The sequence below is a fragment of the Antechinus flavipes genome, chromosome 5, assembly GCF_016432865.1.
Source record: "Antechinus flavipes isolate AdamAnt ecotype Samford, QLD, Australia chromosome 5, AdamAnt_v2, whole genome shotgun sequence".
NCBI classification, from domain to species: Eukaryota; Metazoa; Chordata; class Mammalia; order Dasyuromorphia; family Dasyuridae; genus Antechinus; species Antechinus flavipes.
The window spans coordinates 187,666,587-187,679,520 of record NC_067402.1 but is presented as its reverse complement, the minus strand read 5'-3'; the positions used below and the strand labels follow the sequence as shown (position 1 = coordinate 187,679,520).

The following is a 12,934-nucleotide window of genomic DNA, read 5'->3' as shown; positions in this document are numbered from 1 at the left end:
CTTGTTTTGCCAAAGTTCCCTTTTAATGTTGTGACCCAGTTTCTCTAATTGTCCTATTTAGTTATTCTGCTTTAGGCTGTAACTTTTCCCTCTTAATGTTTAAGATAAAGGTTTTATAGACATTCCTTCTTAATGTTTGACAAGATAAAGGTTTATCCATTTTAGATGTCATTAGAATATCAGTAACTTCCCTCCATTAGGTTATCCCCACCTAGGTACTTCCACTATGTCATTGTTTTTGTTATTCTATAAAAAGCTTGCTGTCCCAATACTTGGGGCTAGATTCTTTGAGATGATAGTCTCTTCTAGTCCTGGGATCAACCATGGATCCATTGGTGCAAGTATTTCTCCCCATTTAATAAACTATTGAATTGGTCTCTAACCTCTGTTTTGCTCAGTTTCTTTGGCATTACAATCTCTGCTCATTCCCAGACTTCAGTCCACAACACCGATCTCCAAAGTCCATCAGAACATTTTCAAAGTGATAGTCCCATAGACACTTCAAATTCAACACATCTGAAGCAAGAACGTTTTCTTTTCAAACATACCTAAACTTCCAAATTTCCTTTTGTAACTTGTTACTCTCAAATCTCCCCCATCCACCTCCTCTTCATTCAAATAGCCACTGTCACAGTTTAGGCCCTCATCATCTACTATTTATTTCCAGGACTTTTGCAGTAGCCTCTTAATTGGTATTCCTGCCTCAAGTCCCTCATTACCTAGATCCATTGTGTACACTGCTGCCAATGTGATTTTCCTTTAGTTGTAGAACCATGTTCTTCCCTACTCTATAAATACCAGAATTTCCTTGGCTTAATTTTTAAGGCCCCCACCTATCTTTCTAGGCTCACCATATATTTCTCTCCTCTCTCCCATTCTACAATTTAGCCAAGGTGACCTCTCTACTCTTTCCATAAGATGCTTCCTTTCTGGAATGCAGTTCCTCTCATCTTGTTTTGCCAAAGTTCCCTTTTAATGTTAGGATCCAGTTTCTCTAATTGTCCTATTTAGTTATTCTGCTTTAGGCTATAACCTTTCCCTCTTAATGTTTAAGATAAAGGTTTTATAGACATTTCTTCTTAATGTTTGACAAGATAAACGTTTATCCATTTTAGATGTCATTAGAATATCAGTAACTTCCCTTCATTAGGTTATCCCCACCTAGGTACCTCCACTATGTCATTGTTCTTGTTATTCTATAACAATCTTGCTGTCCCAATACTTGGGGCTAGATTCTTTGAGATGATAGTCTCTTCTAGCCCTGGGATCAACCATGGATCCATTGGTGCAAGTATTTCTCCCCATTTAATAAACTATTGAATTGGTCTCTAACCTCTGTTTTGCTCAGTTTCTTTGGCATTACAATCTCTGCTCATTCCCAGACTTCAGTCCACAACACCGATCTCCAAAGTCCATCAGAACATTTTCAAAGTGATAGTCCCATAGACACTTCAAATTCAACACATCTGAAGCAAGAGCGTTTTCTTCTCAAACCTACGTAAACCTTCCAAATTTCCTTTTGTAACTTCATTGTTACTCTCAAAATCTCCCCCATCCACCTCCTCTTCATTCAAATAGCCACTGTCACAGTTTTTAGGCCCTCATCATCTACTATTTATTTCCAGGACTTTTGCAGTAGCCTCTTAATTGGTATTCCTGCCTCAAGTCCCTCATTACCTAGATCCATTGTGTACACTGCTGCCAATGTGATTTTCCTTTAGTTGTAGAACCATGTTCTTCCCTACTCTATAAATACCAGAATTTCCTTGGCTTAACTTTTAAGGCCCCCACCTATCTTTCTAGGCTCACCATATATTTCTTTCCTTTCCCATTCTACAATTTAGCCAAGGTGACCTCTCTACTCTTTCCATAAGATGCTTCCTTTCTGGAATGCATTTCCTCTCATCTTGTTTTGCCAAAGTTCCCTTTTAATGTTAGGATCCAGTTTCTCTAATTGTCCTATTTAGTTATTCTGCTTTAGGCTATAACCTTTCCCTCTTAATGTTTAAGATAAAGGTTTTATAGACATTTCTTCTTAATGTTTGACAAGATAAACGTTTATCCATTTTAGATGTCATTAGAATATCAGTAACTTCCCTTCATTAGGTTATCCCCACCTAGGTACCTCCACTATGTCATTGTTCTTGTTATTCTATAACAATCTCTGCCTCAAGAATTCTGCTTTTCCATTAAGATGAAATTTATGCAGTACATACAACACTGGGCCACCTAAGTTCAAATTCAGTCATAGAAATTTTTACTACCTCTGTGACCATGGGCAAGCATTTAACCCGTTTGCCTGAGTTTCCTCATCTGTAAAATAAGCTGGAGAAGGAAATGGCAAACCACTTTAGTATCTTTGCCAAGAAAACCCCAAAAGGGTCAGACACAACTGTACAACAAAAGCTTATGCAATTTCCTTCTACAGGAAGTCTCTTCTTAGTCTCAATTATATAAATGTACCCTCCCACCCTACCTTACATGTATTCTGTATGGACTTAAACATGTACATCTATTTATTTATTTATTTTTTAAAGTAACTTTTTATTGACAAAACCCATGCCAGGATAATTTTTCACATTATCCCTTGCACTCACTTCTGTTCCGATTTTTCCCCTCCCTCCCTCCACCCCCTCCCCCAGATGGAAAGCAGTCCTATGCAAAACATGTACATCTTAAATAGGTGCATATTCTCTCCCCCAAAGGAAGATGGGCTCCTAGAGCAAGATTGATCCACTTTGGATTTTATGTGCTCTGTGCCCAGCAAGGTGCTTGATAATACCATGGATAGTTAATGCTTAATGACTGAGGCTATAGGTAGTAGTTGACATGCAAATGGCAGGAAATGTAGCTGTAGGGTCAATCTGGTAGCCCAGAGGTCATGAATCATACATTTAAGGAGCTCAAATCCTCTGAAAGCAGAAGAGTCCCCAATATAGTCAGATGTTCTGATCTTTCTACATTTGATACAGGTTGGCTCAGGGTTCCTAAATAGAGCAAAGAAGAAACAGGGAGAGTATTGCTATTGCATCCCGGTAGGTGAGGGAACACTCTTAGCAGCAGCACCTTTGTGCCTTCAAAGTTAGTGTTGAGTAGGTTGAAAGGAGGAAAAAACCATGATTTCTCAGAGGGGTCATGATGCTTATTTGAGATTTCTATGACTCACCAGCCCTCCAGGGTGTTTGAAGCCTTTCTCTGGTTCTTAATTGATTATCCTTCCATTACGGTTCCCAGAAACAAAGATAAAGAGTTTCTAAAGATTTCTAAAAGAACCCCAACTTAAACCAAGGCAGGTGGTTAAGGAAAAATTCCTAGGAAGTACATAAAATTTTTTTATTAAAAAAAAATAAAATAAGGACATAGGGAAACATATATTACATAGCGAGAAGAGCCAACCTGGCTCAATTATTTCTACCGAGTCCCCTCTCTCTACACCACAGGGATGGGAGGAGGGCGCCTTAATGCCTTTTGGCTGCGGAGAGATGCTCTGCGGATAGGGGTGGTCTTCTTAGGTGTCTCATCATCTTCAGTCATTTTTGCTGAGTACTCTGAGGAAGAGACGCCCGAAAGGGAAAATAAGGCTGAAGTTGGACATAAAGAATGGGTCACTCAAAACGGATTGGCTACAGAAGAAGGGGATCTGAGGGACTCAGGAGGCTCCAGTTCGTATTTTAATTGTGACCTCAGCTATCCATTCGATATTTATAGGCTTCCATCTCCTAATGACAGGCTGAGCCCAGACAGCCTTTAAGGATTCTTCCAGCTCTCTGAATAGCCTAAGATTCCAGAATCATGGGGCAATAATGGCCTCTAGTTTAGGGCACATGCACTGTTGACCCTAGAGAGTACTTCACTATGGATTTGAAACATTTACCTTCATCACTGGATTCATCGCTGGAGAAGATGATTGCTGCCTTCTTAGAAACTACCTTTCTGGTACTTGGACGCTGTTTAGTGGTGCCCCGGGGCTGAGGCGTAACAAAGTCACTATCTGAGGTAGTAGCCGGATGCCCTGGATCAAGAGATCATAAAGATTTGGCTAATTAGTCACAAGATCCTTAGTGAAAAGACCTTCCTCTCTCCTCTATGTTTCTTTTTTAAGATTACAAATATTTAAAAGATAAATCAATTTACTTTCTCTTCTCCCTATCCCTATACCAAACTAAAGAAAAACAAAATCTTTCTAACACACATGCTCAGTCAAGCAAAAAAAAAAAAAAAAAAAATTCTCTTACTGGCCATGTCCAAAAAATGTGTCTCAATCTGTACCCTGAGTTCACCACTTCTCTGTTAGTGATATCATTAGTCCTCTGAATTGGTCAAAGTTCTTAAATCTTTCACAGTTGTTTGTCTTGCAAGAATATTGTGATCGTATAAATCATTTACTTGGTTCTGTTCACTTAATTTTGTGTCAGTTCATGCATTCCTTTATGTTTTCTTTACTACTTCTTCTCTTTATGTTTTCTTTACAACTTTCCCTCTTTCATTATTTCCACAGTACAGTAGGACTGCATCATATTCATATAGTATAATTTGTTCAGTCAAAACTTCAATTAATGGGCACCCTGATTCCAGTTCTTTTCTTTTTCTTTGACCTCTTTGTAGTATAAACCCAGTAGTGGTATCAATGGATCAATGAGTTCATAGTTTGTTAACTTTTTGGATATAGTTGCAAATTAGCTGGGTCAATTTATCAGTATATTAAATGTACCTCTTTTCTTCTAGCTGTCCAAGAAGTTTTTTTACATTTTCTCTTTTTTGGTTTAACTTTGTTAATTCAATGGGGGAGTGAGGTGGAACCTCAAAGTTGCTTTAATTTGCATTTCTTTAGTTATTTGTGATTTTGAGCATTTTAAAAAAGTTATTAAAAAAATTTGGATTTCTTCCTCTGAACATTGCCTGTTCATATGCTTTGGCCATTTAAATCTGAGGAATGGCTCTTCTTAAAATTTGACTTTTTCTCCTAGTTGGCCACTCTTTTAATTTTAGCTATATTGGTTTTATGTGTGCAATACCTGTTTAATTTTATGTAGTCAAAATGACCCTTTTTACCTTCTATGAATTCTTCCCTATCTATAGATCGAAAGGTAATTTCTTCCCTACCTCTCTCATATGAAAGTCACATATCCATCTGCAACTTCTCTTGGTAAATGCTGTGAGCTGCTGGTCTCTACTAAGTTTCTGCTAGATTATCTTCATTTCTAATCTGTGTCCTAACCAATAACTTCTCATTTGCGCCAGTGTTTCTTTCATACATTTTAACTTGAGCTATCCAACATACCATTAATGTGTCTTCTAGTTGTTGGTTGGGACAGCTGATCAGAACCTTGGTTAGTCTCAGGCTCCTGTGTTCCATCTAGTCCTCGTGTGTGACAGGCCCGAAGTTTTTGTTCAAATTCATCCACCAGAGCCTGAAGTAAAAATAGTTATTGTTGTTTAGGACAAATAATAAAGTCTGGGAATAATCTAAGCCCTACAGTCTTATTTGCCCTAGCCCTGCTTGGAGGTAGTAGAGATGTTTATATTGTTACCTCCAGAGAGAAGAGCTGTGGGTTCTACTCACCTTGGCTTCAGGTTTAGCCCAGCGACGAAGCTTGCCTATAGCTGCCAAGAAGGCAGTGAAGATGGTCTCATCAGACAATTTGTCTCCAAAACATTCAAAGTTGTCTTGCATCTTACGGAGACCTCGTTCTGTCAGGGGTAGCAACGACAAACAGTAGGCCAGATCTCTGTGTTGCCTCTCAGTCCTGAGGACACATTGGAATTCATGAGAGTAGAGAGATGCAAGTATCAAATCAAGTAATCAAAAAACATTTGCTGAGTGTTTACAGGGAGCCAGATATAGTAGATACTAATGCAAAAGTCAGTGTCTATACTCAAAAAGCTTTCATTTTACTGGACACATATAATAAGTTCACGGAATAGTAACTTTAGGAGAAATGTTCACAGATATACACAGCATATATCCAAAAAAAATTTTTTTTTACAATGTAGGACAGGGGTCCTCAAACTTTTTAAATAGGGAGCCGGTTCACTGTCCCTCAGACTGTTGAGAGCCGGACTATAGTAAAAACAAAAACTTTCTTTTGTGGGCTTTTAAATAAAGAAACTTCATAGCCTTGGGTGAGGGGGATAAACATCCTCAGCTGCTGCATCTGGCCGCGGGCTGTAGTTTGAGGACCCCTGATAGGGGTATAGGGATAGGTACTAAGAGCTGGGGAAATCAGGAAAGGCCTTTTAAAGGAAGTGATGGTTGAGCTGAACCTTGAAGGGAACTAGGGTTTCTAAGAGGCACGTATAAAGAGGAAGTTCATTCCAAGCACAGGAGATAACCTATTCACTGTCATTTCTGAAGACAAAAATGCAGGCCAACTTGCCTAGAATATAGGGGAAGAAATGTGTAACCAGCCTGGAAATAAAAGCTGCAGTCATGTTGAGATCTTTAAATGTCAAAATAGGAAATTGTATTTTAAACTAAAGATAACTGTGAGACATTGAGGTTTCTTGAGTACAAGTGTGATCTACATTTTATTGAGATCTACATTTTAAGTGTGTCATTCTGACAGCTGTCAGGAGATTAAATATAGACTGAATGCATGGAGCTTAACTTATGAGTTATTATAATAGTCTAAGAAATGATGAGTCTGGATATCTCTCATGTGCACCTGTCATCAGAAGATCTTAAAAGCCAGAGCAGAAACAGAACATAAGGGGTCACTGAATCCAAGTTACTCATTTTACAAATAGAAGTCCAAAGATATTAAATAACTTGCCCAAGACCATAGGGATGTTAAGTCCCACAACCATTAATAAGCTATTAAGTCCAGGCTTCTTTCCACTGAAGGATCACACCCCTTGTGGTCCTCATCAACCATGACTCTAGTGAGCCTCTGGGGTTGGGAAGGAAGCAGGGGAGGTCTTTTCCCCTATTCCCTTCTATGGAGGGTTCTACACCCTGTTGTCAGCGTACCGGGCTGTTCTGAACCTCTGGCACAGCTTCTCCACCAGACTCTCTGTCTGCTTGTCCTTGGTGATGTAGGATAGAAGTTGCCTGTGAGGAAGAGAAGAATTGTGATTCCCTCATTAATAATCCTAACCACCAGGATCTATCCTCTCCTACTCTTACATTACCTTCTGCCACTCCCTTGCCTGGGTAGGACCTTCTTTTCCACCGTCCCATGTATTTCTTTTTTCTTTTTCTTTTATGAGGCAATTGTGGTTAAGTGACTTGTCCAAGGTCACACAGCTAGGCAGTGTTAAGTGTCTGGGGCCGGATTTGAACTCAAGTCCTCCTGACTCCAGGACTGTTACTCTATCTATCGCACTGTCTCCACTGCTCCAGTCCTATGGATTACTAAATGACCTGCTGACCTTGCCTACCTAGAGATTTTAATGCAATCTCAAAGAACAATTTGATCAAGCTGTAACTCAGTAGGATACAGAAACTAAGGGAACAATTTTAAAATGAAAAACAAACTGAAGGAGGCACATGGACCAGGTAGAAAAAGAAATAGATTTTTGCAGGTCAGGGAAGGGAAAGATGTTCCTCTATAAGATCCCTAGCAAGTGTTACTCTAAATACTCTAACAGTTGAAATGTTATTTTTCTTTTAAAATCAATTCAATGATCTGTCCTCTGGATCAAGCAGAACAGATCATTTTTCACAAGATCCTTCAAGTCTTTGAAGCCTGATGTCATTCCCTTTTCTCTGCATATTCCTGGTGGGTACCCACTCTGTCACCAGGAAAACTCAAGGGGATGCTTTGTGGACCAGGACACGAACCTCATGATGATGTGAAAAGGCTCTTCCTCCACTCCACTCTCAGCATCAGACAGGCGACTTATAATGTCAGGAAGGAGATTGTAGACTACATTGCCCTGTAGGGGAGAGAAATAGAGGCAGCTGGAAGTACCTGTCAGACATGCACATTCTTCTTTCAGCCTTTCCTGGATGGGCTCATTCTCTCACCTTTCCAGCAAGCTCATTGAAAAAGTTCTTTGCTAGAGCAGCAACTTCAGGTTCTGGATCAATAAGCAACACAGCCATCTCGCTCACCTGTCCCTTCACCCTCACCAGATCCTTCAGGATTAGGTGTGTCATTACCAGCCCTGCCGTTTTCCGAACTTGAGGAGCTGGATCCCGGAGTCTGGGGAAGACATATAAGGCCAGTTCCAGTTTCATTCGGGGGAAAAGGAAGCTTTCCTTGTGGGGACCAAGGCCCTGTGTGTGGTACCAAAACAACAAGTTCTTCCTATTTTAGCGCCAAGATATCCCCAAAGCATGACCCTCCATCACCCTTCATAATGGTGACTAAAAAGGGTTCAGAGGACCTCAGACAAGGGGCAGAAATCAGTGTCTTGATTTTTAGTCTTAGTTGTCCAGGTCAGCAATACAATTGGTCTCACATCAGCATATGGCACAACTGGAATGTATACTCAAGAGTTATGTTGTTTAAGCTATGTTTCAATTACCAACTCAAATGATTCTTGCCTGATTTCAGGTTCCTAGCCCTTCGTGATAACTAAGGCCCATGGTACGTCTTACCTAGCATAAAGGTTAGGAGTCCAGGGCTCTACTAAGTTGGGGAACCGGATCGCCAAATCCCCAATAGCCACCATGAGATTGGATCGAACCACAGGAAGTGAAGACTTTTCCAGCATAGTGAAGAGGAGGCGGAGATGGGAATCACAGAAAGTGGCACTGGAGGCAGAGAAAGGAAGGATACTCGAGGAAGTGATAGTCCCTCAATTTTTTTTTAAAAGAGTGTGCCATTAAACAAGGCCTACCTGATCATGCAGAACTTGCCAAGAGCTAGTGAAGCAGCTGTAGAGAGGGTTGGGTCACTATAGAGGCCAGGATTATTACAGACTTTGAGCAAAAGGGGCACAAAAGCGGAGAGTAATTGTTTGCCTGTTGGGAGAAAAATCAAATCAAATTTTAGGCAGAGACAGGAGCTGAAGTTGCATGCAATACATAACCCTCGACCCAGCAATTGCACTATGGATACCAGTCAAAAGGGAAAAATTTTTTTGCACAAAACCATTCACAGCTACTTTATCTGTAATAGGAAAAAATTCAGAAATAATCTCTACCTACTGACATGCCATACAGTGGATAGAAAGCTGGGCTTAGTTTCAGGAATTTACAGTATTAGAAACATACAAATGTAAGTAGTGTGACATTGGGCAAGTCGCTTAATCTCTGCTTTGTTTTCCTAAATTGTAAAATAGGGATCATTACATATTAATTATACAAAATAACATGTTATTTTATATATGTGTATAATAACCACCTCTCCCAGCATTGTGGTGAGTTTCAAATGATATATTTGTAAAGCACTTCTTATTAACACACTGCCTGGCTTAATAAATGCTTTTCTCCTTTCTTGTTTATATATTAGTGTATCAATTTAGTTAGATACTATTGTATTATAAAAACAAGAATAACAAAAAGAAATATGGGCAGATAGGAGGTGATACAAAGTAGGGATGACAGAATTAAAAGAATGGCAACAAAACAGTGGCAACAAAATCTTTGTATACAGATGGACAAGATCAGTAGCAGAGAAAATAAGCCATATTGTTATTATTTTAAGTTTGTATCCTATTTCTCTAATAAACTCCTGTTGTTCTGATGCCTTTATAGTGAAACAGAATCATGCTAAATGTGTGAAGCCTAAGACTAGCCTATCTTATCCAACTTAGAGAGAGACTCTGTAAGCTTCGGGCCAGACTGTGTCTGTGACTAATAGACAAGCCAATGCCCAATCTAGCTAAGTACAGAGAGGTTGGCTACACAATTTTTTTTCTCCAAAACAACTTATGTAGACTTTCTATTGCAGTGTGAACTGCTGATGAAGGAAGGAGTGACACCAATTACATAATGAATGCTTGAATTTAGAGCTAAGTTGTACATTATAACTTAATCAAAATGTGAATAATTTGAATTCTCTTGGTGTTTTTTTTCCCCCAACCCATATTATATTTTTACTTATTGAAGATGTTGTTAAATTTCCTTTTAAAATCATGGTTTCTTTTTGAAAAGAAAATGAGCTTGGGATAGAGGAACACCTCTTTCTTCCACCCTCATTTACCATCCAGTAGTTCCATCTCACAGATACTTCGGATCAGCTCTGCCTCTGTATCATCAGCAGAAGCACCTACTAGGCCCAACTCTTCTTCCATGGTACTCTCATTGCTGGGATTCTAGTGAAAAAGATGGGAAAATCATGAAATTATTAAAGACAATTAAGTTTGTATTTTGCTTCTACAGAATTAACATGACACACTAAATTAAAAGAAAAGTTGGGAACAAAATCCTCATCTCCTACTCCAGGATTATTTCTAAATGACAATGTAAGCCTTCAGTAGAGAAGACACAGAGTTCAAAATCAGGTAATCTGGCTCAAAAAGCAAAAAATTGTTACTAATGTTTTAAATAATTTGAGTATAACTTGTTACATCTCAGTAGCTTAAATTAGGTAATTTCTTCTAATAAGTTGAACACAGACATACATACATACATACACACACACACACACACACACACATATGGATACATATGTATACCTAATGTATAAAAGGGACCTTGGGTTCTTGAAAACTATCTTTCGGGGGTGAGAAGCTTAGCTAAGTTGGAAGGGGCTCATCATCAGATTGTCATTATTTGGTCATGGTAGTTAATTAAGGCATTCTAAAAGTGTGGTGCCTTAGTCTGGAGCACTGGAAGGAGTACACACACTGATAAAAATCATACAGCCTAGTATTTATTAATGAAACATTTTTATTATTATAAATCTATTATATGTGTCACTTTCTTTTTGTCAGGGGAAAGGTGAAACAAGAGAAAACAGATTGAAAATCACAGGTTGGCAATAATAACCATAATGATGATGATGATGATAGAATAAAATCTTAAATTTTCAGCATTTAAAAAAGTAAAACTCAATGATTAACATCAACAAAATGATTTTGTTCTGTGTCTGTCATTACCTTTGACTTTATTGAATAACATAAAGAATCTCCCCTTCTTAGGCAGAAGAATACAAATTGTTGTATATATATATATATATATATATATATATATATACACCACTCTGTTCTTTCAAAACTAGGATTACTGAGATCTCACATGGGAAAATGCTCTGAAGTCACACAGCAAACAGAGGAAGGGCTAGCATGTGGGACAAGTGCTCAGATACCCCAGCTGACCTTTTCCTTCTGCCCTTTGGTCTTGGCTTCCTCTTGCTCTTCTTTCAGAACTCGGCGTCGGCGGAGCTCACTGCTCACTGCTTGCTCTAAATGCACCAGTTGTTGTAGGGCCACATCACCAGCCAAGGACAGCAGGTTCATCAGCAGGAAGGTGGGAAGTGTAGGTGCTGCTTCTACAGGAGAAACAAGCACTTATACCTCAGAGCTCCTCTTCCCAGATTATTTACATACATACATACATACATACATACATACATACATATATATATATATACATATATATATATATATATATATTTACCCAAACCATATCTAGAAAGGTGCATGTCCTCCTGAAATCAGACTTATACAATGCCAGGTAACAGGTTCAAGATGGTTACAGGTTATATTTGCTTCTATCATGTCCTATTTTCCCATAAGTACCTACTCTTTGCTCCTTGGCAGTTGAAATGCTAGGAGGATGGGAAGCAGGACATGAAGGGTTTCTGAACGTGTCATCCTGCCTGAATACCACTGGTTGGAGGTGGGGCCTCTGTCCCAACCTAGGTATTAAACATCCCCTCTCTCTAGGCACTAGCCTGGTTCCTACTTACTACTGCCCTCCTCAGTTGTACTTGGGTCCTGTATTCTTTCCAGAGTCTGCTTTCCACAGCTTTGTAATAGTTGAGCACAGATCAATTCAGGTCCTTCTGCTAACTGGTAGATAAGGCTCACTGCTACTTCCTTGAAGGGGATCCAGAGTGGGTCTGGATAGACAAAACCTAAAAGAAACTTAGGGAGTTATCTATTTCTCAAAAGGACATTTCCCCTTTCTTCGTTCCTCTATCTTGGCAACTTACCTTTAATCACCATTTCCTGAAGCCGTTCAAATAATCGGTGGTCTTGGGGTAGCCGGAATGGGGGGTGGTTTTTGCCCAGGCCACGCTATGATAAACAAGAGGGTGAATTCTGGAGCAGGCAAAAATCATCTTTCCTACCCCAATCCAGGCAGTGTATAACCACCCCACACTCACCTTTTGACTGTCAGAGATGTTAGCGATGGCCTGGCATACCTGCTGGGCCAGGCGATAATCCTGTTCTACCTTTTCTTCTAGTGCCACACTTAGTAGTGTGTCCAGATTGCTGCCCACAATCTCTGGCTTTCCTCTGGGGAGAAAAATGCAGGGGTTAAGCATATTTATATAATAGCATATATCCTAAATGTCTACTGGGTAATAAACCTACAGCACACTGGAACTTCCAATGGACAGAAAGAGCCCTTGAGCTTGGCTTTGTTCTGGGCCTAAGCCTCATATGTACATCATCATCCACATTGCTCAGTTTGCTATTACTAGAAGGCAGAGGAAAATGACAACAAGTCTTCCCTCAAACCTGGTCTCTTCTCTCAGAGCCCACTCTATGAGCCTTACTTTGCCATCATTCCAAGTAACATGACAGAGGAGCAGCGCTCCAGGGGGGAGCAGGAGACCTTCTCAGTAACACGTTCCCACAGCAGTTGGGTTACTGCTGGCTTCAGTTCTCCTTTCTGCACAAATTCACACAACTGAAAAAAAGAAAACATAAAGAAGACTTATCAGGAGATTAAAAAAAAAATAAAGGTGATTTCTTTTCCTCTCCCTATTTCTCTGAATACTTTTGGACAGAACAGTTTCAAAAGGCAAGGTAGCACTAAGAGCAGGTGCTCTATTTTTTCTAGGAAATGTGTAAGAACATATCAACTGAT

General features: G+C 39.5%; 1 protein-coding gene across 3 annotated transcripts in view; it reads right to left on the bottom strand.

Moving 5' to 3' along the window:
- Positions 1-3,319: 3,319 nt before the first annotated feature.
- NCAPD2 (non-SMC condensin I complex subunit D2) overlaps positions 3,320-12,934 on the bottom strand; it is a 41,389-nt gene continuing 31,774 nt past the window's right edge. For all 3 annotated transcript variants that reach the window (XM_051963654.1, XM_051963656.1, XM_051963655.1), the window contains exons 18-32: positions 12,621-12,754; positions 12,225-12,357; positions 12,051-12,135; positions 11,805-11,972; positions 11,212-11,384; positions 10,095-10,206; positions 8,788-8,911; positions 8,546-8,701; positions 7,970-8,147; positions 7,784-7,878; positions 6,971-7,051; positions 5,564-5,747; positions 5,282-5,411; positions 3,875-4,012; positions 3,320-3,548 (exon numbers count right to left, since the gene is read on the bottom strand). In XM_051963654.1, coding sequence (XP_051819614.1) covers positions 3,430-3,548; positions 3,875-4,012; positions 5,282-5,411; positions 5,564-5,747; positions 6,971-7,051; positions 7,784-7,878; positions 7,970-8,147; positions 8,546-8,701; positions 8,788-8,911; positions 10,095-10,206; positions 11,212-11,384; positions 11,805-11,972; positions 12,051-12,135; positions 12,225-12,357; positions 12,621-12,754 — 2,010 coding nt within the window. In that variant the 3' untranslated portion in view covers positions 3,320-3,429. The remainder of the gene's footprint in view (positions 3,549-3,874; positions 4,013-5,281; positions 5,412-5,563; positions 5,748-6,970; positions 7,052-7,783; positions 7,879-7,969; positions 8,148-8,545; positions 8,702-8,787; positions 8,912-10,094; positions 10,207-11,211; positions 11,385-11,804; positions 11,973-12,050; positions 12,136-12,224; positions 12,358-12,620; positions 12,755-12,934) is intronic.